Raw genomic sequence first — 27,204 nt, forward strand, 5'->3', positions numbered from 1 at the left:
GGTGACCACATACACACACTCCTGTTACAGCAGGCACCGTCCCCACTCTTTGTTGCTGGAACTGGAGCTGAGTCTCTTGTGCAGGGGACACAAAAGTGAAGTGTGTGGAAATGATGGGAAATATCCTTTTCTTGATGCTGCAGATGGTGTGGATCAATGTTAGAGTCGTCATAATGCAGTGATTACACGAGCCTGCTTTGTGGCCTCACTTGGCAGCTCTGGGCACCGCAGGGCAGGAGGTTGCCAAGAGCATCGGGGCATGGATCAAGTGCCAGCGGCTCCCCAGGGAACAGCCTGTGTGTCGAGGCATGCTGGAGCCTGGCGTGTCTCACTGCTGGAGGCAGCCGTGCTTCTGCTGACCCCGTTTTCCGCATGACACAAAAGGCTAAGGGCTAACCGCTCGCATTTATGATGATACCTTTCCTAGAGACACAGACCATTGCATTCTGCTGCCCTGAACACTCATTACCTTCGTTCACACATTGCCATTATCTTGGCACACTGACCTCTCACAGCAAGACCCTGGCTGTTAAACCTAGAGCAACCAGCAGGGCCTGAAGGTACTTTCACCCCTCGGACTGCCTTTTTGGATCACTAGTGCTGAAGTTACTACGGCCTCTCCATTCTGCTGATGACTGTGCCAGGAACACATAGGGCAAACATTACAGGACTGCTTTCTTACCTCTCCATACAGCCTCATGTCATTTGGGACTAGGCAAGAGCAACCCCAGCCTGTTGTGGACCCCAGGCACTGGTCCACGGGGCAGAGAAATGGGGGCAGTTCACAACCATTTTTGCACTTAGATGTTGGTATGGAGGGAATCTCAAGTGCAGGAGCTAACATTGCTGAGCAGGTGAGGCGGGGAAGCACCATGCAAGGATTAATGCGAGTAGTCAGGGAAGATTATTCCATTTTTATCTACTGTCATTCATCATCTTGAACTCCATGAAATGTCCTGGAGAGCAAGGGAGGGGAGAACCCTCACCCCAAGTAACATTTTCATTCTGCCTCTGTTCATTTCAATCAGATAGTAATTAGCATTTTCTAAATTGCTGGAGTATTATAAAACATCTCTTATCAGAAATCCTGGAGCGAGTGGGTGGGGCCCCTTTACACCTCATTTCTCTGCTTCATACAGAATGGATGTTCAAATTTAGCTTTCAGCTGAAAGCTACAAAGAAGGCCCATTATTCTGTGTGGGGAATATTGTTCTTTGTAGCTGAAGAAAAATGCACAACTAAATAGAGAGGCCGAATGAGACTGAGCTGGATTCTTCCTCAGTGTTCATTCAGGCAAGCTCCCCTTGAAGTCCAGGGACGTTTTCTAAAATGAGAGAGGTGTTCAGCACATATTTGAACCAGTTCTTCATCAGGTTGCTGATAATGAAGGGAGCTTAGAGTGCTGTCTAATCAAGGGGATAACAGGGTTTGGGATGTTCTTGATCATCTTAGGCAGTTAGTCAACATCTTGCACACTTCAGAGTAATGGATTTCTCCTTTTCAGCACAGACCCTGAGCTCTGTTATGCTCCCCAGCTGATTAGAGGTATAACACTGTATTTTTTTAAGATAAAGATAATGAAGGGAAGTCACTTTGTAGTCTTTGTCACATAGCAGAGTGGACTTCAAGGGGCTGTCCCTGGGGAGGGAAGATGGAGGAGCTGGTGTAGCTACTCCCTCCTTACTCAGCTGCTTGCTCAGCTGTGCAAGTCAGAGCCACCGTACCCTGGATATGCTATTCCCACGGAGGGTTTGCAGGGATGTGGGTGAAGGTTCAGGCAAGCCCTTCCCAACATGTTCATCTCCCAGGTCTGGGCAGATCTGTACTGTTGGCTGTGGGAGATCCCATCAGGTTCCTACCATGGGGCAGGGGATCCGCTGCCCAGCCACACTGCTCTTGCCAACGCAGAGCGAGGGCCAGAGCTGTGCAAGCCTCCACCTGCCTTCAGCCACAGAAAGGGGGTTCAGTTTCCCCCGTGAGAGCTGAGCTTCAGCCTCATGCCATGCACACAGCTCCAGCCCTTCATCCCTTCTGCTGTTCTCCGCTCCTGTAACATTGATGTTCATGCTGCTGGGAACAGGCATGGCTGCCCGGGCTTCCCCTTGGTGCCTGCCTGCTGAGACAGCACTCCCAGCACCGTTAAGAGTTCTTTAGAGACCGGTTCCCTTTGTTCATTCTTATTGACTGACTCAGGCTCCCACCCCTCCACCTCCGATATCACGATTCTGCCTATTTGTAGATTTTCAAACTTTAAGCATCACCTGGAAGTTGGGTAAGGAAGCACCCATTGCTGTGCTGACTTTAAAGGGCTGCATTAGATTTTTTTTGCAAGTGTTTGATCTCCCCTGCTTGGATTTTTAGCAGTTTCTTGCATCCCTGCTTTGGAGTGCTGAGCAAGACTGTGCAGTCTGCGAATACGCTGCTGTAGCACATGGCCGGGCTGGCTTTGTGCAGAGGCTCACAGCAGCGGGAGCAAAGCCTTTCTGGGATAACTCCCTGCCACTTCAGCCCTGCAGCTCAAAGAAATGCTGCCCCAAGGAAACCTTTGGTACTCAAGGGGCAGGATGGACTTTAGTTCTTCCAGGCACAGTCCTCCTCAGCAGGAGCCTTGCTTAGGGACACAGTCCCACTCCCACTGCTGGCACACTTGCCCTGTGTGGTGCCTCTCTCCATCTGTGTGGTGTGGGATGTGGGGCACATGCAGGTGATGGGGCATTGGGTGAGTGCACATGTCTTTCCCTTCTCGGCTGTCAGTATGTGTTCCTGTGCAAAGCCACCTTGAGTTGGAAAAGAAACTATTAATTCGGAAAATATGCATCAGAATTTGCCAGTAAATTTGCAATGCAAAGCCACTAATTTAGAAAATTAGCGAATGTGTATATTATGCAGAAATTAACTGATTGGGCAAATCAATTCACCCCTGTCCAAAGTCCAGTGTATTTGTGAGGCCCTGAGAGTCACTGAGACTGAGGGCAGTGTGGACTTACACAGCCCTGCCTCTCTGCCTGTATTGCAGGATACCCTGGAGATGTGCACCCGGGAGAATGAGTTCAAGAGCATCCTCTTTGCCCTCTGCTATTTCCATGCCGTGGTGGCAGAAAGGCGCAAGTTTGGCCCCCAAGGCTGGAACCGTTCTTACCCCTTTAACACTGGAGACCTTACTATCTCTGTGAACGTGCTGTATAATTACCTGGATGCCAGTTCAAAGGTATGTGAATCAAAGGTGGGCTGTTTGTTGGCTTTTAACCACCAGTGATGGACTGGCTTGTGCTGAAACTCCTGGGAAGTCTCCTTAAATGCCATTTCCTTGGTAACTTTGTGTTTATAACTTCACAGTTCTGTATACCTTTGTGGTGAGGTGGGAAGCTTCAGTGCCACTCACATCTGTAGCAGCTTACAAATCATAGCAAATAGTGCCTATGGTCTTTATTCATTGAAAATACGTAGTGGTCTTTGGTTTAATGGAGCTTAGAATAAATTTGCCTTTCAGTGGGCAACTGCACGAAATCTATGCTGTGATCCAGTTTTCCTTGGACAGGATTTAACTACTACCTAATGTTTGTTTACTCAGAAAACTGAAATAGTGAAGTGGAAGCACCCACTGTGCAGATCAGTGCTTAGTACTGTAGCCTGCAGCTCAACGACACGGCTGGTGGAGCTCTGGCTGTCTGAACTCCTTCATGCCCTCCTGGTTCATTCTTCAGGTCCCATATGATGATTTACGCTACCTCTTTGGTGAGATTATGTACGGAGGTCACATTACAGATGACTGGGACAGGCGGCTTTGCAAAACCTATCTGGAAGAATTTATTAAGCCAGAAATGCTGGAAGGAGAACTCCTCCTTGCTCCAGGATTCCCCCTACCAGGGAATATGGACTATAATGGCTATCATCAGGTAAGCTCTTTGTTTTCTGGCATTATTTATACACATAAATGTAATGTCTTCCAAAACTGCCTTATAATCTGTCTTAGGAGGCAGTGAATAGGATTGTGGTGTTTCAACACACCTCCTATTATTTCCTATTATGTTCTGTTTCTGTAGATGTTTCAGCATTCCCTTGGATGAACCAAGTCTAATGGTAATTTGCTACTTCATCACGGGCTCATTCTGTTCATGCATGAATAGAACAACTGTATTGGTTCTTGAGACTTGAGCGGGGCTCCTGGAAAATTACATCCACATACTGTTTGCTAAAATGGCCCTTTCAAGCTCCGTTTATCATCAGTTTCAATGAGAAACACTGAAGGGTCTTGTTGATCTACTTACTGATCTCATCTGTTCTTTGTACACAAATGCGGTAGCAGAGATAGGCATATTAGGCTGTTTTTGTTCATAAAACTTAACTACTGGAAGCTAAATTCCCACAAGAGGTTTCAGGATATTGATGCTGAAATGCACAGTGGATAATTGCTAGAGAAGGTCCAGGCCTGAGATATGTAGCGAAGCCAAACTTTAGCAATTACTAAATTTTCACAGTAGGAGTAGAAGCAGTTCTGTAAACAATTGTACACTCCTTTCTCCCGTCAGTTTGCTGGTGTTTCAGCCACAAGCAGAGTTATATCAGCCTGGGCTTACTTACTTGGATGGGTGATAATTCCAGCACCGTGAACTCTGCAGGCAAAGTGCCCTGGAGACTATCTAACCTGAACCTGAATTTCTCTGTACAGTACATAGATGATGCCTTGCCTCCAGAGTCTCCTTATCTGTATGGCCTCCATCCCAATGCTGAGATTGGCTTCCTTACCCAGACCTCAGAGAAGCTGTTTCGCATTGTGTTGGAGTTGCAGCCCTGGGACAACAGCGTGGGCGAAGGAGGAGTGGTGACCAGGGAAGAAACGGTGAGAGTGGTAGAGGAAGAAGCTGCTGAATTTTGATACCTGTCTCATTGATAAGTAGTCCTGTCTACCTCAGGTTTGTCTTACAACTGCTTATTATAATGTGTTCTGCCTTTGCTGGATACAAACCGAGTGTCTAAAACTGCTAGCCTCATATTATGCAGAACATCACCATGGTGGGATGTAATTGGAGTATTGTCAGTAATAGGACAGTGGCTTTTAATTACCCCCTGAACTGCAGTGCCTTCATTATCATCCTGTGAAGACGTTGCAAATAAACCTACTGTGACCTCCACTGTCTCTGAGCCACCGGTCCCTGTGCACCATCCTGTGACTGGCATATGAATGGGCTCCCTGAGCGCACCTTCTGCAGGTACAATGTGCCACCCAGAGCTCATCCCACCTCTTACTGCTGTCATCAGGTCCCACCCTGCTCCAGAGCTCTCAGGGGCCTTGTAATTCCTTGTAATTCAGTTCCACCTGAACTCCTTTGCTATGCCTATGTACCGGGCTGATCTCAGCCCTTCCTCTTGAAACTCACAGCTCATTAAAATCTGGCCCAAGTGTTCCTAACAGGATCTGAAACCAGCCAACACTTGCTCAGTTTTTTATTTCTGCAGTCTTAAGGTCCCAGCTCTGTGTTTCAAGCTTTGCAAATTAATGAATGGCTAATAGAAAGCTTCTATGAAGTCTGTGGTTTCACACATGCTTCCTTTGGCTTGGTGTGGAGCTGGGCAACTTACTACCTGCACCTAAGGGGCTCTTAGAAGTGCTCAGCATGTTCAATTTTCAGTTCATACTGGAATGTGAGGTGAGGAGAGTAATCCAGAGGTAGCAAAGCCAAAGGAGATGCTCAAAGATAGCAAATGTGACTACTTCTTTTCCCCTCCCAGTCCTTTTGCTATTGAAATACAATTAAACTCCTTGGCCAGAGAAGCAAAAGTATCAGTGAGTGATCCAGCAGTGGTATCACAGGGCATGGCTGCCCTGCAGACTCCTGGTGACAGTCAAGAAGACTGTCACAGGAGCACAGAAATCCTCATGGCTTTCGTGATCTCTCTGAGAAGAAAAGCTGCCTGAAAGCAACCTGAGTGTGGCCCCACTGCACCGCGTTGTGCTGAGGGGGATGCTCCCACAGTTGATTTCTTCTGGAGGTGATCTCTCGCATTATCTGAGCTATAACTGGCACTGGCTGTATCCCTTTCACTTGGTCCTTGAATAAGAGTGAGTTAAGAGTTGCCTCTTAGCTCCTCCATTTGAGGATTTCCAGCCCCTGGTTTGGCTGAGGCGGTTTTAGGGAGCTTGCAGGGAAACTGCGAGCCCATCATTTTCCTGAGGCTCTGACAACTCCAGTTACTCGCACAGGTTTCTGAGGCCACATTACAGAAAACGAGCTGTAATTGTTGTGAAAAAATCACAGCCAAAGGGATTTGCAGGGGAATTTCAGATTAGATGATATTTCTATACTGCACCTGAGGTGCAGCTGAAGAGCTTTTCCAGCCGAGCTTTAGCTTTAGCCACCTAGCTGGTTGCAATAACAGCCTACACATCATCACCTCTTCGTAATGTCTGGCGTGAGTGTGAAGGGTTTGGAGGAGCAGCAATGAGAGGAAATTGGAGCACAGAGTCCAAAATATGAACATCAGTGGGCATGGCAATAAAATTACCCTGGGCTGCCTTTGCCACTGGCTGGTGGCTGTCACTGGCACCCACACGCCAGGTTTTGCACATCAGATCATGGAATTGTAACTGTGCGTTATGCATTCCTGAAAAATCCCCAAGAAGCAGAAGTCTTGCTCAGATTCTAGAACAGAAGAAAAGCACTGTGTGAGAGACTTCCATACCAAGCTGCCTAACGGTCCACATAAACCTAAGAGGTAGACCTGATCCCATGAAGATTAGGGGCTTCATGCCTCAGTGTCAACCAGACAGGTTTTTGTTGGTTTTATTTATTTTTTAGATACTAGACATCCTGTTGCATTGGAGTTTTCCCTGTTTAGTATTTAGAGATACAAAGCACTGTTTCCAAATCAAGCTGTGATGGTGACCAGAAAATAATTTTGTTTCATTGCGCTTTTCTTCCATGGCTCTATTAGTTCAGAATGCTAAATTCAACTTGAAATTAAATTTTGTATAATCACCTCTCTATCAATACACCACAGAAACCCACTTCATAAGCTCAGTTGTCCTGAGGCTCAGCTGAGGCTATAGCCCCACCCGTCTTCCTGCATTGAATCTGACCTTAGGAGAAGTAAGAATACAGGCTTGAGACCCAAGAAGAGAGGAGACCGCTACATGTCAGTGACATTTTGAAACCATCATTTTGAAAGCTTCTCATCTGACATTAACTTTTGTAAGCATTTGAATTTTAATAGGATGGGACAAGCTCTTTGAAAGGTGCCATGCCCAGTGCAGCTGACACTGATTGTTTCAGAGACACTAAGTGGCAGATGGAGTTTTCATACAGCATTCAGGCAGCTGTCAGCTGAGGAAGCTCAGTGGGTCATTCACTAACATCCCTCTCTCTTTTCCCTTCGGCACACAGGTGAAAGCTCTTCTGGAAGAGATGTTAGAGAAATTGATGGATGAGTTTAACATTGCAGAACTGATGGCAAAGGTGGAGGAGAGGACGCCGTACGTTGTTGTTGCCTTCCAGGAATGTGAGCGCATGAACACCCTCACCAATGAAATAAAGCGCTCTCTCAAGGAACTGGATCTGGGGCTGAAGGTAGGAGCTCTGGGTGCTGGCGAGCACAGCGTGGTAGAATCTCGATGAATGGAAAAGGTGTTCAGGGAATAAAAGGGGTCACACTCTGTATTCAGCACTGCTCTCTGCAAAACCAACTGGACTCCATGGGGAAGCGTTCACAGATGGATTTCAGATGGCAGTTGTCTGCAGGCCATGAGTGCAGGCACTGGGAGAGGTTAAAGATACACATAGCAATGACTGCTTTTTGGGAACAGAGGCCAGGCACTTCTGTCCACTCGCTATTGTAGCACAGCAGCAATAGGTCACTCAGAAATTGAGATGTGGCCTATTTAAAGGTAAGCCAAAAAATCACACCTTTTCACAAAATGCCCAGGTACTGGGGGGAACTTGTAACAAAGTGTCATTAAAGGCACAAGCTGAGCTGAAATCAAAGGAAGGATTGGTCATGTGTAAGGACACAAAATGTTCAGGGCTATAAGAGAAACAGCCTAAAAACTCAAGAGTTTTGAAAGAGATAACAATTTCCCTTGCTCGGTATGAGTCATTTGCTAATGGAAGAGGATCAGGAGCAGACCTTCCCTATGGAGATACTGTCCATGATCGCTCCACCCACAGTTGCTTCTCCACACTGGTAAGAAACTAGACTCTGCTCCAGGAAGGTGATGTCTGTGTCTTTCTGGGTGGTGGCTTTGGCCCTTGCTTATGGAAAACAGTGAGGAGCTCTGAGGCTGGCAGGACACACCAGGTAGGATGCAAATTTCTGGGTTCAGCAGGATGTGCAAGAGAGCTGTGCTCTGAGGCTGCATCCACTGGTAGGGGCAGTCTTCTGCTGAATCCCCTCCCAGGCAGTTGGTGGGACAAAATATAAAAGGCTACTGACTGCGCATTAGGGGATAAACCAGCATAGATCAGACTGCAAGTGAGTGAGGACCTGCCTAGCCAGCCCTGGTGCCCTGTAGCAACACTTCTCCTTCACCATGTCATCCCAAAAGACTCTTGACCACAGCCAAGTGCTGTACACCCATTGGAAAGGCCAAAGTGTAGCAGAGGAATGCTGCCTGGAGCTTGCAGCGCAAAGCTGGTGCCTTCAACACTAGCCCGATGCCTTCCCTGCATCATGGACACAAAGTTGCTCCCTGGATGATTTCGTGGTGTGAGGCAGCAATTAAGGACATCAGTTGCTGGTCGTTCCATACTCCATCATTTCCTGAGTGGCAGGTTGTCATCCCATTTTGCCAAACGCTCAGCTCACAGAAATACTTTACATAGCATGGGAACTATCACACTTGAAGGAACTGCAACTACTTTATATGACCCCATTATTAGAAAGAGCTGACAGGTGAGCAAGGAGGACCTGTCTTGAGATTGAATGACAATCTCAACCCTCTTCTGAGGGCAGCTTTGAAGAGCAATCTTCAAAGGACATATCTGCAGCGTGCATGCAGAGGTGCTAGGGTTGGCTCTGGGATTTTAGGTAGCTGCTGCTCTGCAGGGATAGGACTAGGCTGCTTTTAAATCCCAGCTGCGTTGTGCTGTAAACTGTGAACCCAGCAGCTTGGGTCCATGCTAGCTCTTGACATTTCTGCATTGCATTCACTGCTGATGCTATTGTCTTGATTAAAGAGAGAGACATATCATATACACTTCGTGGTGGTCCAGTACATACAATCAATTTTAAAAGAGGCTGGTATTTATGTAGTCAATTATTATAAACAGATTTCCTTTATTTTCTAGCATAAGGCAATAGAATTGAAAATTCTGTTTCCTGAGACAGGTAAACAGAAGTGATTTAATGTTTCAGTGCTGGAGCACCAAACAAGATATAATTGTAACTGGGACAATGTGTAGCAATTAGATTTAATGTGGAGAAGAATAAGCTATTTAATATCGGTAGGGGGAATGAGTGGATGCATGGGCTTAAATAAACCACAGACAAAATAAACCACAGAAATCAGGCAATAATAGAGGGTGAAAATTTCTCCCTAAAACCCTGCCACAAATCACAGCAGGGAAGTGAGATGGTATCTGCAGAAAAGGCACCTCTAATAACTACATAGGTTGGTCCCAACACCCTCAGTACCTACGGTGTGATTCTGAGACACCACAGGGCCAGGACTTAAGGACTACTGAAGAGCAGATGAGTAGCAGTATCTATTTGTGTTAGCATTTCTTCATCTTGTGTATGCTGAAGAGGCAAATTTGAAGGGTCTGAGATACCACCAGTGGGCAATACTTCCGTGCCTGCAAGCAAGGATTACATGTGGGTCCCTGCAGAGCTGAGTTAGACATTGTGCGTGACCTGTGCCGCTGCCCAGCATCCCCCAACAGGCCCCTCCCGTGCCTTGGGTACCATATAATGGCCAGGGGATGCCTGGCCCTGCTGTTGACTCTTTCTGTAGGCAGTGTCACTGTCCTGACTTGACAGCTAGGTCTCACACTCAGTTTGGGAGAGAAATCATTCTTTAATTGTTCCTTCTGAGAGCAGCTCCTATGAGAGCTGTTAATGCTTGTTAATCTCTGGGATTGGGGATCTTTACTGACAGCACTCAGAGGAGGAGAGTTTACATAACAGGAACCACAGATCTCAGAAGAGAATAAATAAAACACAGGGGAAGCAAGTCTTATTGTTTTTAACTGACTATCTGCTTAAAAGAAGGCGATTTAGAAATGTCACGCCTAATTTGAATTTTTTGAATAATTCATTGTGTCTTTGTAGCAGAAAGTGATTGTTTGGTCCAAAAATAGGAGACATCCCATTAAGAGGAAGAGAAATTGCAATAGACTGGTAGCCATCAAAAATAACTGGCATGTTGCATTTCAAAGCCCTTTGTTCTGGATGACTTCGGTGAGACCAGAGGCTGGGCTGAAACACTTGCATGTTAATGTTGTACCCAGTGTAATTTTTCCAAGCAGATATTCTATTTTGCAACTTCAGTGAAGGATAAGCCTCCAAAATGAGGATAATAAATATTATAAAAGAATGAAGTAAGACCAAATTTTGTAAGGCTAGCTGGGTATTTCACTGTATCAAGTGAAAATAACCTTAACTGAGAAAACAATTTGTGACAATAGTCTGCTCATCTTGAGGGAATGTCTGCAGGCTGATTAAGATTTCCTTCAAGGGTGTCTTTAATGAAAATTACTCCCAGCGTTTTGGAAAAAAAAAAGCAACTTGAATCATTCCTGATGCACTTTAGTATTCAGCATCTGAAATGCAAATTTATGCATAATTGTGTTTGGACAACTATATGAGATAGCTGCTATAGATGCTTTGAACCCTCACAGGAGATTCCAACAAGTATGCTTGAGTGCGCAGGCTTTAAAAATTGCTTTTCTTTAAGCCTTCCTGAGAATTACATTTGCTAATTCATTTGTTTCCTGAAAGTAAAACTAGACAGGATATATGATCATGAGGGCTATGTCTTTAAATCAATTTGACTGCTTGCACACATTTTGCAATATTTTTTACTGCTTTAAAACATTTCCAGGAGTGCAAAATACTTCTGACTGTCACTATTAGAAGGCCCTGTGGTTCTCAGTGTCCTGCTGGGACCAGCACAGTACTTTGCCCCTCAGACTTTTTTTTCTTCCTGCATGGTTTTGCCATGGCTTTAGCTAGAGGCCAGCCTATTGAGTAGGTCCTCTCAGTGTCTTAGTTCTCCTGAGTTGGGAGACGATGACCCGTGGGATATGAATGCACAAGCAACCACAATGGTACTTCAAAGTTTGTGCGCCAACAGAAGTTATTAAATAACAGAGCCATGGAAACTGCCCCCTGATGAGGTCAAATCATTTTGACAGCCCTGTGAAGCTCATCACCAGCCCCTCTGATTAGACCCCCTATGCTTTTCTGTTGTGTGACCTTTAACTGTGGGTCAGCAAATTGTCTTAAAGTGTGTTATACTTAAAGTGAAACAGCTCAGATGCCTAAGAGGAAATACACAGGGCATGCACTGCCTTTGTATTTCTTTGCCACTTCATGGCAAATACCAAAATGAGACATGTCTCATTTGAGTTTGACCCTTGTACTTGGAATTACCCAGGACTTTAAAGACCTTTTACTCGGTAACACATCATTTTGAGATTCCTTACAAATGTCAAATCATTGAATAGAAATAATGAGATGATTTACTGGCAGAGACTTACCTGGTTCCTGCTCACATGAACTGACAGAAGGTGATGTGTATTTTGAAAGGTGGTTACAGTTGTTCTTCATGCTTTAGGACTAACTGCAGATAGTCCTGCTTCTACCTTTTCATTTAACCTTATTTGTTGCTTTTAGCTACAAGAATGTTAAAACAAAGACCATCTTAAAACCTTTGTACACATGATTTTCTCTATCCACCAGAAATCTGTTCTCCATGGGGAAACCCAGCAGGTTCAGATGCTTGCTGCCTTTAAAAGCTTACTACTTTTAACAAGTCATCTTTAGAGCAGAGGTTTAATAGTGCCTTGTACCAGTCCATCCTGTTGAGAGATGAACATTTCCCAGGGAGGGGATTGCTGCATAGTAAACCACAGATCTCTGAGGGGGGCAACTCTGAAAAGAGATTCCAGGGCTGCAGAGGCTTCCAGGCATGGGGGCAGTACAAAAGTGCTCTCAGCTCCGATTTGAATTGGTGGGTGCTGGGGAGACACATCCCCTTGAAATACTGCCCTTGCTTATTGCCAGACAAAATTAATTTTATCGTGGATGCTTAGAAACTTTCACAGGACCAAAAAAAAAAGAAAGGGAAAAAAAAAAAGATAAGGGTTGTAAGTCAAGTGCTAAAAAGCCAGAAGTGCTAGAGTGGACATTTCCAGTGCTTCAATTCAGCTGACATGCTTCCTCCCTTTGATAAGACACAGTGTATGGGGCAGATGTGCATTCAAGCCCTTTGTTTAAGCTGTCATCCAGCAGCTTCGAGTGTTGCATTTGCAACAGCGTGGTTATCTCAGAGGATTTCTGTTCTGATGACGAGTTGTCTTCCAAGCTCGGGAGTCTCTGGTCTCTTTGCAGTGTACTTCCTTTGAGGAAATGCTTGCTAACCTAAGAGTGCCAGCATACTTGTTTGGCCTACGTCTTGATCACTCAGCACTGAGCCTGCTTCTGCTTGTTAGTGCCAGATGCAGTATGGCCCATCAACAAAGGCACTTTCTGCTGTTCTCCCATGGTCTGGTTGGGTGTCTACTTGTGATCTTGTCCTACTGTAGCCTGTCAGTGTGATATGCAGATCAGAGCTCTGCGGGGCATGGTCAGCATAGGAATAAACTGCAAAGAATTTTAACTATTGCACTCTGACAAGCATTGCTAAACCTGTGTTGGGGCTGCTTTAAGCGGATTTCAACTTTTGCTAAAGCTTCATAGATTTTTGTGGCCTTAGTAAAGGGCACCTCTGCTGACCTCATGGCTGGAGGCATTGAAGTCCTGTGAAAGAACAGTTGGAATTTTTTAATGTGAATAGACTGACCCAATTCCCTCACCCTTGTTCTCAGCAATGGCTCAACTGATTTCAGTTAATCTTTCCAAAAACGCTCAGCCTGAGGCAAAGAGAAATTGTAAGTCAGATAAATTTTGGCAAAATGATAAGGGGACAAAAGTATTTATAATGGAAACCAGTGATCAACATTAACTATAATTCTCCAAACTGCCATGGTGTGTTGTACCCCTCTAGCTCAGCATGGGGCATGAAAAGATTTAAATTGTGAAGGGCATTATGTACCGGTAGAAGCTGAGCCTGCATTTGCAAGTCTTTGTCTTTGCAGACTGCTTGTCTTGAGTGTCACAGAATCACAGATTAGTTGTTCTGGAGATTATCTAGTCCAACCCCATGCTTAAAGCAGGGTCAGGTAGAGCAGGCTGCCTAGGACCATGCCCTGTTGGGTTTTGAAAACTTCCAAGGATTGAGACTCCACAGCCTCTCTGGGTAACCTGTTCCAGTGTTCAACCACCCTCCCAGTAAAAAAGTTTGTACTTGTATTTCAATATAATATCCCGTATTTCAAGTTGTTCCCATTGCCTCTTGTCCTGCCACTTGACACCACTGACAAGTGTCTGACTCCATCTTCTTTACTTCCTACCATCAGGTATTTATAGATATTGAAAAGAACCCCCCTGAGCCATCTCCTCTTGAGGCTGAATAATCCCAGCACTGGACCCAGCATGCCAGACGGGGCCTCACCAGTGCTGAGCAGAGTGCTGCCATTAACCTGCTGGCAATGCTCCTCCTGATGCAGCCCAGGACACTGGTGGCCGCCTTTGCTGCAGGAGCACATTGCTGACTTGTGGTCAGCTGCTTGTCCACCAGGACTCCCAGGTCCTTTCCTGCAACTGCTTTCCAGGCAGTTGGTCCCCGGTGTGTACTGGTGCATGGGATTATTCCTCCTCAGGTGCAAGATGTGGCATTTCCCTCTGTTGAACTTTATGAGGTTCCTCTCAGCTCAATTCTCCAGCCTGTTCAGGTCCCTCTGAATGGCAACACATGCATCTTTGGGTATCATTGGTGGTCCTGTGGAAAAGTGTAAGGGGATAATAGTCTGAGGGCTGGACAAACCTCAGCAGTCTTTCCACTGTGTCCTGGGTCCAAGCTCCCGGCATGCAGTAAATGTCCCCAGACAGCAAGACAGGTAGATGGGGGCCTCTGTCCTCTGCAGCAGGGAGTCACCTACTACTGTCGCTTACTGTTCTCTCCCGTGCTCCTGCATGACTTGGGCTCCATTAGCATGGATGCTTTGATGGACAGAGTTCCCAACCTCTCATCTCCTAGCTGGGCACCGAACCTGTTCTGTAGCTGCAAAGCTGCAGGGGGAACAGAAGCCTTGTTCCTGTGGCTGGAAGTCACAACTTCCAGCCTTTACCATCATGGGAGTCTCCCTTTCCCAAGCAGATAGGTACAGACTCTGCCTGCCTTCCTTCGATACTGTTGGGAGTTGAGGCTCCTCTTGTATCTGCAGGGTCTCAGAGAAGATCCAGTTGGTCTCTTTCTCATCTCTGATGCTAAACAGTTTGCTGGCCTCCTCCTGCAGATCCGTTACTTGGTGGCGCAGGTCCTCTACCAACGCACATCTACAGGCAAGGAGGCAGTCTCCCAGCCCCAGGCTCCGTGAGAGGGTCCAGGCACTGCCTGCAGTCCCAGACACGATGAGCTGCAGCCTCTCTCAGGAGTTTGGTCTGAGCTGAGGCCTCTGCTGTGCCAGGGACAGTTGCTCCAGATGGTGCTGGGGACAATGCCCAGTGGCATGTCACCACCATTGCTAAGCAAGTGTATGCTGCCCTCAGCAGAGTTTGTGAGCCCCGTCTGTGTGCCCCTCTGTGCAATGTGCTGCACAAACTGCTGCATCTCTTAATGGCATCTCTTAGCTGCCCTTTCAGCATTGGTACCATCCAGGCATCTCTCACTTAAAGTTAATGTAATTTCAGCTGGGTACAGCAAGAATTTTCTTAATTTTAGACTAGCAGACAGTGGGGACCCTCTTTAGAGTACCAGAATTTCAAGAGGGATGCTGTTATTGCTGTGCAGAACCCTTTTTTGGCCATGCAGTGATGTTCCAGCTCTTCTCCTGCCTGGGCAAAACTGATACAGGTTTCTAAAAGCTTTAAAAATAATTAATTGCTGGAAAAAGGAAAAGTCAAACCTCTCTCTATATCTCACTTGGCTGAACCATATCTTAATTTGTTGTGTGTTTCCCTGCTGTGAAAGAAACTGTGATTACATTTGCAGACAGCATGTGAAGTCAAAATGAAAGACTTGCACTGCAAAGTAATAAAGGAGGAGCGGAGTGAGGGGAAGTGGAGGAGAGGAGGGGGATAGGACTTGACATAACTAACATTTGGCCAGTTTGGGAGTAGATCATCAGAGACTCCAGTATCCTGCCCTGGCAGTGTGAGTGAGAACAGCTTTGCACCTCTGAAAGTCTGCCCTATAAAGATCTTCAGTCAATGAAAGAAAACAGAAACAACACTGGGACAACTGAGGGACACTCATGCTCACTGTCACTCTGTTACACAACTTTTCCTTCAAGTAGTATTTCTACAGTAGGGAAGATGAGGATGCAGGAATATGCAAAAAAAGGCGTTCATGAAAACCCAAAACTCATGAAGAAATTCACAGTATGTGAACACTAGTGACTGTATAGAGTGTCATCCTCTTCCACACTTCCTAGCTCAGGTTCTGCTTTCAAGCAGGCTTTGTTCAGGTTAAACAGTTGTCAGTGCTAATTATACCCTTTCTCACTCAGGGAGAACTGACCATGACAGGTGACATGGAGAACTTGCAGAATGCACTTTTCTTGGATATGGTGCCTGAGTCCTGGATAAAGAAGGCTTACCCTTCCACGGCCAGCCTGGGCACATGGTTTGCTGACCTCCTCACTCGCATCAAGGAGCTGGAGGCCTGGACAGGAGACTTTTCCTTACCCTCCACAGTGTGGCTTGCTGGGTTCTTCAATCCCCAGTCTTTCCTGACAGCCATCATGCAGTCCACAGCCCGAAAGAATGAGTGGCCTTTGGACAAGATGACCCTGCAGTGCGATGTGATGAAAAAGAACAGAGAAGATTTTGCCAGTCCTCCTCGGGAAGGGGCGTATGTCCACGGTTTGTTCATGGAGGGTGCTCGCTGGGATGCACAGGTGAGCTCACCAAGGCTCTTGTGTTGCAAGAGAAGCCATGGATGTTATGCCCTTATTGCTTGGTACTTTACTCTGGGGAACTTCTCAGCCCAGATAGGTGCTCATCTAAAATAGTCATTTGAGCTGCCTCTTCAGGAATGGGAAAGATGTGAAAGATGGGCCTCTCCTCTGCAGCCTAGAGTGCGTATCCAAGGTGGTCAGATGAACCATCCCTTGGAGTTTTCTGTTGCATGGTTGTGAAGGGAATTCAGGGTAGCCAACTTGGACTGATAATCTACTTTTTACAAGGTGAATCTAAACCTTGGTGTACATTGACTAACCTGTGGTCAGTACTCATGGTGTTACTGCAGACAGAAAACAAGGGGTGCTCTCAGGGCTGTGTTGTCCCTGCACCTTTGCATGGTTGTGATTTCACTGCTGCCTCCAAAAGTGACGTGGCAGACTTCTGCAGTGTCACTGATCTGCTGCCTGTTTAGCAGCAGCGGGGAGAAAGGAGAGGACTCTGACTTCCTACATCTTCACGTCCCCAGAGCTGAATAGTTGGGATGTGCGAAATCCAGACCACTGTCCTTCCACTGTCAGGTGCTGCAGAATGTCATCTGCATATATAGGGTTTGTGACCAAAAATTAATCACATCCTTTAGCTATCCCCTTAGGATGCCAAATAAAGCTTGCATGAAGGTCTCACCTGTATGGTCAATGTGGATGCAGGCTGATGACTCAGCATGGGTAGGTGGGGGGTAGGCTGATCCTGGACAAACAGGACAGTGTGGGTGGCCCTTGATCTTCTTCTTTCCCTTTCTGGTTGTGGCCCCATGCTGTTCAGTTGTAGCACAGCGAGCCTCTGGCCAGCCAAGGTGAGAACCATACCCACCAACTGGGCAGCTGAAGGGAAGCTTGTACACTTGCTGTTTCCCGCCCGAATAGCTGTCAGTGCTCCTCTTGCAGTGCACCTCTCAGAGCAGCCCAATTGTCCCTGTCATTCCTTCTGACAGTTGTCAGCAGTTGGGAGTGCAGTCTGCAGAGTGAGAGCCATTAGGCTGACAAATCCCCACTGGGCTTGGTCCTCCGAGTTGCCTGGCCCATGGTACCATGACTCCCAATTTGTGCTGCATGTGAGAATTAAATGACAGTGATTCATGCAGCTCTTACTCTGGGCAGCCAGTGCAATGCTCCTGCTGCCAGTGATCTGTGAGAGAGTGAAGGCTGATCAAAGTGGGTCACCCAGAACTTACTTATCTGTGTCAAGTTTACCCTCTTGCAAGAAGAGGCTTTTATTTCAGAGGCAGCTCTTCAGAGCCTTAACCTTGAAGATCCTCCTTTATCTGTTGTGGGTCTTGGTGGTATGATGCTGAGGAGAAAGGCCATGCCTGTTATATACCGTATCCCAGCCTGACCTTGCAATTCAGATCTAATACTCTCCACTTACTTTTCAGCTCTGTCTCTGCAATAGTTTTCGATGAAGGATAGGAAATTAGGCAAAGCTTTGAACTCACTGGCTGATGGCATCCAGTGCATTTTATGCAGGCTGTTTTCTCTCTGAAAATGGGTTGACGTGTGCATTGGGTCTGGAGAGCCACAGGCAGTCAGAAACATTGGCAAAGGCCCTGTCAGAAGATTGCAGTAAAGATCATAGAATCATAGAATCATAGAATCATAGAATCATTTAGGTTGGAAAAGACCTTCAAGATCATCGAGTCCAACCATCAACCATGCACACTAAACCATGTTCTAGAGTACCCTGTCTACTCGCTTTTTGAATACCTCCAGGGATGGTGACTCAACCACTTCCCTGGGCAGCCTGTTCCAATGTCTGACAACCCTCTCAGTAAAGAAGTTTCTCCTAATATCTAACCTAAATCTCCCTTGCCGCAACTTGAGGCCATTTCCTCTCGTCCTATCTCCAGCCACCTGACAGAAGAGACCAACACCCCCCTCACTACAACCCCCCTTCAGGTAGTTGTAGAGAGCGATAAGGTCTCCCCTCAGCCTCCTTTTCTCCAGACTAAACAGCCCCAGCTCCATCAGCCGCTCCTCATAAGACTTGTGCTCCAGGCCCCTCACCAACTTGGTTCCCTTCTCTGGTCACGTTCCAGCACCTCCATGTCTTTCCTGTAGTGAGGGGCCCAAAACTGAACACAGGACTCAGGGTGCGGCCTCACCAGTGCCGAATACAGGGGAACAATCACCTCCCTGCTCCTGCTGGCCACACTATTAAGATCTTACGTGGGTATAAGGTCAGATCTCCTGCCTCCATGGTTTTGGCTCTGCTAATAGCAGAAGTTCACAGTAGCAGAACAGAGACCAGCCCAGTCCATTTCCCAAGCCCTGGTCATACAGTTAGTTCCCTGCCTATCCCCTTGTCCAAGCTTTTGGTGTGGCTGCCATACAAAACCCCTTGCAGCTCTTGGAGATCACAACCCCTTACTACAGGGAGCACTGGATTTCAGTTACCCTCAAAAATTGACATTTTAAGCTGATACAAATCAGCTGGACACAACAGTGCAGAGAAAGTTTAAAAAATTCCTGGTCTTGCCTATCGAATCCTCCATTAAAAACAAATTCCAGTGACTGCTGTTATGTTTTCCTTTACCATCATTACCACCATTACTAGAAAATATAATGGGCAAAATGGCTGAGTTCTGCCTGGGTTTTACCCATCCCCAAGTGGTAGTGGAAGCGAAGAGTGAGAAGTTTAGGTGGTACAAAGCTTGAAATCTTTTGGGAAACACATGGCTTCTCCCCTCTGCCTCCCTCTAATAACTGGTATGGGTGATTGCATTCAGCAATGAGATTTGTCTTCAGAGACCATCCAGACTTTAGTAAATGTGTTTTTGTGGTTACATTTTCCTTGTGATTGAAAGATACTGAGCAATTACATTTATAGAACCATTCATAATCTCTGGGTATCATGCTTCAATTTATTTCAGAAAGGAAAAGAATATTTTCATGTATTGGTGCTCACACTGAAATATCATTTCCACCTAGTGGAACTATTCATTTTACCTGTAATCCAGTGAGCACCAGTATATATTAATGGATGCAGCATTTTTAAAAAAGGTGCACAGTTCTTTTGGGTTGTGTATTCCTTCCAAATTAATCCTCTGATAAGAATGGCAGGTCCTGTTTAGTAGAACTCCTCTGGGGAACACCTCCACTTTAAAAATAATATTTCACATTTAGATTGTGCCTCCAAAAAAGGAAAAAGTCCCTCTATGTTCTGCTACTCACATTTTTCTATTTATTTAAACATTTATGTTTGCCCTTGGGTGTCTTAAATTTATAAAACATTCATTACAAAACAGCAGGCAGCTATTAGATGAAATGAAACCAAGCAGGTTATTTTGGGTCCAAATGATCTGTTGCTGTAGCACTATTAAAGTCAGTGAGACTCAGTGAGAGATAGTTTAACTGGTGACACTGTGAGACATTTTTTCTCAAGCCATGGGAGATTGCTGACTGATTCCTGGCTTTCTTGCTCCCAGCAATGGGGAGTTTGATGCCAAGTATGTGCTCTGCTACTCACCAAGGGTACTGGAGCATGACAAGACAAGAAGAGAGGTGGGGTTTGCACTACATGTGCCACACAAAGCTTTGCCAGGTGTAGACAGCACACCACCTTGTCCTTGGAAGAGATGCACAGTCTGTGCACAGCGTGCTGAGTAGGGGTTTAACACTGAAGGTATCATGCCTCCTTCAAGTCACACCAGCTATGTTTTCTGTGTACTTTTTAAAATTAGTCCTATGTAAAGCATCAGTTTTAAACCAGTAGAGAGGCTTAGAAGGACAGATGTCTGTGGCAAGGAACAGTCACATTTATTTGATGGTTCAAGTAGCTTGGTATCTTTGGGAACAGTTGCACACCACTCATTTTTATCTGAGATGATACTCCCAGCAGCGGATGCAGATGAAAACAGCATCAGTGTGCAACCCAGCCCTGACACAGCCCAGTTGTGGTGCTACAGTCCAAAACATCACAGCTGACCACGTTCTTCTGCAGAGGCACCAGGTACATCAAATCTCATGCATCAGACACTGATATTTTTCCCAGGGAGGTGGGCTGGGACATCATGTGAAGCCTATTGCTGTAGATGTCAACTGTCAGTAATGCCCATGTATTTGTGAGCTATGAGAGCAACAGCAGGATGTGGCTCAAGCTGAGGTCTCCAGTGATAAACTAAGAATGCAGCCATGGAAGGGATACTTGCAAATTGTGCTGTGAACAGCCAGTCTCTTGTTTACAGCTGTTTTGAAAAACTAATAACTTGGCAAACCCTTTTCCATCTGTATCTCAACTCTTAAACTACTCGGTGATAAAAATTCCTCTCTCATTTGGCTTTACTGGACAGCACATCATTAGGTCTTCTTCACTGCATGCTCTATGGATGGCTCTGTTTCTCATTCCCCATGTGCAATTGAAGCCATTAGCCCCAGCAAGCTCTGGACCACCTTGAAGTGATGTTCCCTGCTGGCTGCACTGCTGGTCAGATCACCAGCCCCTCTTCCCTGCAAACAGAGGCAACTCTATTTGAAAGACGACTGAGCCATGTTGAAGGTCTTTCAGCCAACTGATCCTAAATCAGCTGTGGTGCAGGTGCGCCTGTGCTAGTAACACCTCAAAACGCAGTTGAGTGGCAGGGGATATTGGCTTACTGCACGTGTATTTGGGCCCATCTCTTAGCTCCCTGGCTTGTGACAGCTGTTTTGTGTCTTTGGACCCATCGATATGTGACAGTGTAACATGTCCGCTTTTCAAATTGCCTGTTGAGAAGCCAGGACAAGAAGTGAAGACTTCTTTAGGATCTGAGGCCTGAGCTCTCTAAGCACAGAACAGTGGCTTTTTACAAGGTGTGCTGTGCCAGTAGTTAGGGAAAACTGCTTTCAGAGTAGAATTAATTTCTGATGATGGGAGCGATAAAAAATGCAAATGCAAATCAGCCCAGACATAACAAAATTATATGTTCCATAGAGATACCTCAGGAAGATTTCAACTCTTGTTAATCCAGAAATAGGTCGAATATATCTTGGAAATTTGATTTGAAGAATTGTCAGCAGTAAAAAAAGAGATCTGATCAAAATCCAGCCTCAGAAATGAAAGTTGTGGATTTAAAAAGAGTGCATAATAATGTTTGATAAATAGCTTCTTTGCAAGGTATTGTAAGAATTATTTAATGTTTGTTCAGCACGTTGGAAATATAAAATCCTAAATCAGAGCTGGATTTATCATAGCTTAGTATAACAGATGGCATTAGTACAATTAAACTGAGGTGTGTTGCAAGAGGGATTATTTTTCTTCACTCATTTGCAGAACTAAATAAACTACTAGAGAGGTTGAATCTCATCCCACAACTCTGATCTAAGAGCATTTGAAATAATAATGATATATGAAGCTAAGCTGCAGCAAGAGGCAGTTTCCTGAGCACTGAGAAGTTTTATTTCCATTTCTGTATTTGTTTTCATTTGGTCTCTCTAGCCTCCATTAAGCAATTTTGCAGGCTTTCCTGGAAATTGATGGATGTGTAGGGCATTTTATTGTCAGAAAGAGAAACAGAAGTTGCCAGAGAGACCCAAGTTAGAGAAACAATCCGCTGATTTCATGCCCTGGCAGCATACTATCCTTCTCCTGGGACAGGCAGCCTGCTGAATGACAACATTGCTTTGAAGAAGATAATGTGGACTTGTTATTTAATGGTAATATTCCCACAGGAACAGTCCTTCTGAATCTCCCTTGCTGGTGTGAGCACCTGTGAGAGTGGAAACAAGCCTGTGGTGCCTTTTGGGGCTACAAAAAACTCTGTGTGCATTCAGTGCCCAGCCAAGTGTATCCCAGGTCATGCTCAAATCCTGCTGCTGTGGTGGGACACTTACTTGGTGCCTCTTAGACTTTTCTCAAGTGAGTGTTGTTCTCCATCCCAAGCCCTGTTCAGGCATCCATAATTGGTCCTAGCACAAGCAATGCTTCCCATGAGCTGGTTCTGGTCTGGCAAAACCTTGAGTAAAAGAGCTGCACGAGGATGATGTGGCTGGACATAGCCAGGAACATTGTTCCCCTGCAATGTCCTGCTCAGTTGTGTGTGGGTTTGAGCATCTGATGAGAGCAGGCATCTGTACCCTTGGAATAAGCTATGCTTGAGGGAGGCTTCTGATGAAACAGGGTAGGTGGTTGATCCAGACCCTCCTTACCTCAAATAGACTCATCCAGCCCCTTGATCTCAGGAAAGATGTTTGCACTTCCCCAATAAGACCAGCTTGTATAAACATTACAGAGGATCATGTGTGTTGGCGTATAGCTGATGGATATCTTGGAAATCTAACTTAAGACTTTGTCTTCTTTCCTTTGTAGACTGGGATAATCACAGATGCCAGGCTCAAGGAACTAACCCCGGCCATGCCTGTCATTTTCATCAAAGCCATTCCTGCTGACAAACAAGATATCCGTAGTATGTACCCATGTCCTGTATACAAAACACGCCAAAGAGGGCCAACATATGTGTGGACTTTTAACCTTAAAACTAGAGAAAATCCTTCCAAGTGGGTGCTTGCTGGTGTGGCATTGCTGCTACAGATCTAGACTCACCAGCAGAGCACCTAATTTGCAAATCCCTAACGATGTCTTTCTCAGACAATTTAAAAAATAATATCCTGAGATTGAACCCAAGCTCCATCTCTCTGAGTACTGGGCACATAGCCTAAATAGAGCCTGCAAGGAGGTAACAAAGGTTCAGAGGGACACATGGACCATATTCTTGGCTGCTGTAAATCAATACCCGGTAATTCCTACACAGCACTGGAAGATCCCAACCCACAGCCAGATCTTCCACACCCAGAGAGTGCTAAGCTCAAATCTGAATTAAATGTTTATTTCTCTTTCGTGATCCAAAGTAGTTTTAAAGTCAGTGGCCTTCTCCAAAATCCTTAGATAGTTCAGTGACCTGCGAAATTATTCAGACATTATTCTTTTCTATAGATGAGTGTTTCTTTGTCATATGCATAGTGTCGAAAGTTGGGAGATCAGCAGGTGTTGTGGATATAAACTGTTTCTTGCTAATAATCCTATTAATTTTAGAAACATTGAAAATAGTGTTAATATCCAATGTGCTTAATGTAATCAACAGGGATTAATGTAATGGCACAGGGATTATTTAAGAAGAATATTTCATAATGATAGAAATTTACTAATAAAATTCATTATTCCTGGACTAGTCTCTAAAAATTGCCTGGAGGCCTGTATCACACGTTTACTCACTGTATGGAGAATGCATGCAGGGTCAGGTGGGACAAACGCAGCTGTTTGGCTAGTTGCATTTATAATTACAAATGGAGTGGGTGAGAACTGATGTGTTTCTAGAGCAGAAAGCACAGAGAGAGATGACTGGGGTGTGCATTATCTTAATGAGCCAGACACACAGAGCATTGCTCTGGACTGCAGAAGCTGAGCACTTGGGAGCTAGGAAATGTGAGAAGTTAGGCTGATTGCCTGGGGAAATGGAACTGTGCCGTGCACTCCATGCAGTCCGCAGTGCTTTGTTGCACAGTACAGGTCTAATATTTGCTGGTTTTCTTCCTCATTTGGTACACAGTATCCTTCCGCCCCTCACCATGCAAGTAGCCATGGGTTTTTCATCTGTGGTGTTCACTGCCATCTCCAAGCTCGCTGCAGGTACCAGCTTGTGTGTCAGCGTGGAGGCTGTGTTGGAGGGAAGGGGAAGATGGCAGATGTGCAGAGGATTTGGTCTCAGTAGAATTAGCACCAGTGAGCACCCCCAAACTTTCCCACCCTAACCCAATGCCAGGTTACAATCTCATGGCCAGACTCAAGTCTCCAGCAGGGACTGTGACCCTCCTTTGGGAACACTACAAACCCTGTTACTCACATGAATCCCCAAAGTCAATGAGCACCTCGACAAACACTGCCTCATCTTGAGAGGTCCCTGCTCACCAGAGTTGGCCCTGAGTGGGCTCAGGTGTTTAACACCAGCTGGGGAAAGGGGAGGATCACCAGCCAACTGTGTTCCCACTGCCTATGTGGTGGCACTGAAACGTCCAGCATCCTGTTTCCAGGCAGCCATGGGGTTCATAGGGTGGGAGTCCGCAGCCTGGAGAGACCTGCAGGTCTGAGTGAGTCATCTCGAGCTGCCCTAATACTCCATGAGGGACTTGGTCCTCCCACCTCATCCTCCACTGGTTATCAAAGAGCGGTCAGATCTGGCTCTCATTTCCCTGCACTCACTGTGAAGAAATGGAGTGAGAGGCTCAGACCAAGATGTTTAACTTCTAGACTTCTTAAATAATTTGAGCTGGGCTTGATCAGCCTGTTGTATGCCGCTTCAACCATGGGAGAAGGATCTACCTGCTGGTTAGAAATTATGCTTCCCAGCTGAGTTTGGAGCTTGGCATCACAGGAGTCCTTGCACACCAGTAGGCAGGAAAGAGTAGTGGGTTGGCAAGGGCTGTGCATCCCATGTACAATGTCTTCTGGGTCACCCAGCAATGTATTTACACCTGGGACAAGCAGCAGCAGTACAAGACGGTCTATTGGCCTGAAATGCAGCTGTGGTGCACATGCAGTGCTTGGGATGGTGGAGCGGATCTTGGGAGGAGGATGGGGAAGAGGGTCATGTACAAACCGCAAAGGGTATCTGGGGATTACTTGCTATATCTTACTGAGCTAGCTCTGACCTGCCATATGTCACCAAGCCCACCCTGCCCATTTCAGAAATGCTGTGAAAGGCTCCTCCAAAACCTGGGCCAAGCCCATTGCTGTGTCTCAGTGAGCAAGAGCCCGCCAGCATCACTTGAGAGCTCTACAGAGAAAGCTTTCCAGAGAGGCCTATAAATCAGAGGTTTCAACAGACTATTTGTTCCTCAGCCAGAGCATCCTAAAGAGGCGGGTACCTGTGAAATCTCATAACAAAGAGAAAGCCAAAATCCAGGAAGTAACAGTGCTGATGTCCCCCTCTGAGCTCTACTGTGCTCCATGTGTTGCAGTACCTGGAAGCATGGGTGTGTTGCACGGTCCTGCCATGCCCTGAGAAACTCCCAGGAGGCACCACAGTCACTCCCTTTCTGTCACTATATACCTTATACTACCACCCTTCCCTGGACTGCTGGGAGATGTTCCTGTGTTCAGGGCAGCTCTGCACAGCCCTATGTGCCATTCATTTATGGCTTTACCTATTAAACTGTCTTTATCTCAACCCATGAGTTTTCGCACTTTTACCTGTCTGACTCTCTCTGCCATCCCACTGGGAGGGAGGGAGCAAGTGGATGTGTGGTTCTTGGCTGCCTACTGGGGTTAAACAATGTCAGTGATTCTGTGGGTGGTGGTTGGTTTCTCAGCGCCTCATATCAAACTGAACAGCTTTATGGGTGGCCTCAGCACACAGTAGTGGGGACATGGTCATGTCTCTGCCAGCCCAGCATATGAACTTTCCACAGCGTATCGTCCTCCTACCCAGAGTAATGTAGGAGGGTAAAGTCCTCAGGCTTTGCAGGAGTTCCACAGTAACTCTCTTGGTCTGAGCAACATAGCAGCCGTCTTTCTGCAGGAATGAGGAGATGCAAAATCCTTGTCTTTGCAGTCCTGGAGAACAACGACCTTCTGGATGAAGGTGAGGTGGGAAAAGTTTCTGGTAAGAACTTTGTTTAATTGCCAAGCAGCGTCTCCAAGGCACAGCCCCAAAAAATTAATGATGAAGAAGCTAGTTATGGCTTAGCAAAAGATATCTGCAACTATCTAATGCAAGGGAGAGAGCTGTCTTAAGCTTCCTATTTTAAAATGCCTCTTAACCTATAAATGAGGTAACAGATTCCGTAGACTACCCCACATAATGAGTATCTGGCTAGAAGAGGTCTGCTAGCTAGGGAAAGCTATGCTATTAAATTAAATCCCTCCCCATTTAAATTAAAGCCTGCCAATTAGATATGTAATATAAACTGGCCACTTCCCACGGCTTTGCAAAGTTGGGTGCATTAACTTCTCCACGTATTTCACCATGCAGGAGGTTTAGTTGTATAAACAGAGCACTGCTGAATTAAACACATAAAAGCAGGACCAGAATGTATAGTAAGTGCATCGTGCTCCAGATAATATTGCTGGATTAGTCCTTTTTTTGTATTTCTTCAATGCTTCTTTTACCACAAGCTTCTCAGTGCTCAGTATGTGGGAATTCCTGCCATTCTGGGGACTGTTACTGTCCTAAACTTCATGCTGCTTCTCTTTTAAAACGCCTCTTCCTTTTTCCAGTATACTAGGGCCTCTCTCTGCTCAGTGTTGCCCTCCAAAATGTCCCATACCTACAGGAAAGGATAAGTTCAGTAATTCCCCAGGCACTGCTTGCTCTTTCCAGAGCAACAGCCTGGGCTGTTCTCTTGCCAGCTCAAGAAGAACGGGATGTTGACAACAAAATGGATCCAATTGTTTTATTATATATATCTTCCTGCATAATTCACCAGTTGGGCAGGCAGGGTAGTGGGGAGATATTTATAGATACTAGAAATGTCACCAGGGTGCTCATTCCTCATCCTTTGAAAATCATCACAGGAAAGAGTTGGCCGCAAAATGCTACAAGAGGATAGTGAATAATTTGGTGCTTTAGGAGGAGAAAAAAATCTGACAGGTGTGAGATTTTCCTGCCATATCTGCCTAAACCAGGCAATTAAATCCAGCTGGCCAGGCTATTCATTAGGAGCAATGCATTAGTCAAAGGTGAACATTTTCTGTTTGTGAGCTCTTGGAGATAGCCGTCCACTTAGCATTTCCAGTGCACACCTTCCTTCCGACTCTTTGCCCTTGTTTGAGTGGAAGGAGCTGAGCAGCGAAGAATGCCATCCCCAAAGCCAGCACAGCCCAGTGCTGAGGCTCCGGAGCTGGTGGAGCTGCAGCACTTTAGATGATATCCAAGGCAGAACCAAGGTTGGTCAGGAACAGGGCAGGCAGGGGTGGCAGCTGGGGTAGTCGGGCAGTGCTGTGCAGCTGCGGCAGTGGGGCAATAGGGCAGTAGGGCACTTTAGGGCAGTTTGGCAGCAGGGGCCTATGTGGTTGCTCCTT

General features: G+C 46.0%; 1 protein-coding gene across 3 annotated transcripts in view; it reads left to right on the forward strand.

Moving 5' to 3' along the window:
* DNAH9 (dynein axonemal heavy chain 9) overlaps positions 1-23,353 on the forward strand; it is a 210,907-nt gene extending 187,554 nt beyond the window's left edge. For all 3 annotated transcript variants that reach the window (XM_041123817.1, XM_030015630.1, XM_030015631.1), the window contains 6 exons: positions 3,017-3,208; positions 3,705-3,896; positions 4,670-4,840; positions 7,383-7,565; positions 15,765-16,154; positions 22,498-23,353. In XM_041123817.1, the coding sequence (XP_040979751.1) occupies positions 3,017-3,208; positions 3,705-3,896; positions 4,670-4,840; positions 7,383-7,565; positions 15,765-16,154; positions 22,498-22,725 (1,356 nt within the window). In that variant the 3' untranslated portion in view covers positions 22,726-23,353. The remainder of the gene's footprint in view (positions 1-3,016; positions 3,209-3,704; positions 3,897-4,669; positions 4,841-7,382; positions 7,566-15,764; positions 16,155-22,497) is intronic.
* Positions 23,354-27,204: the final 3,851 nt, after the last annotated feature.

The sequence above is a fragment of the Aquila chrysaetos genome, chromosome 5, assembly GCF_900496995.4.
Source record: "Aquila chrysaetos chrysaetos chromosome 5, bAquChr1.4, whole genome shotgun sequence".
Classification (NCBI taxonomy): domain Eukaryota; kingdom Metazoa; phylum Chordata; class Aves; order Accipitriformes; family Accipitridae; genus Aquila; species Aquila chrysaetos.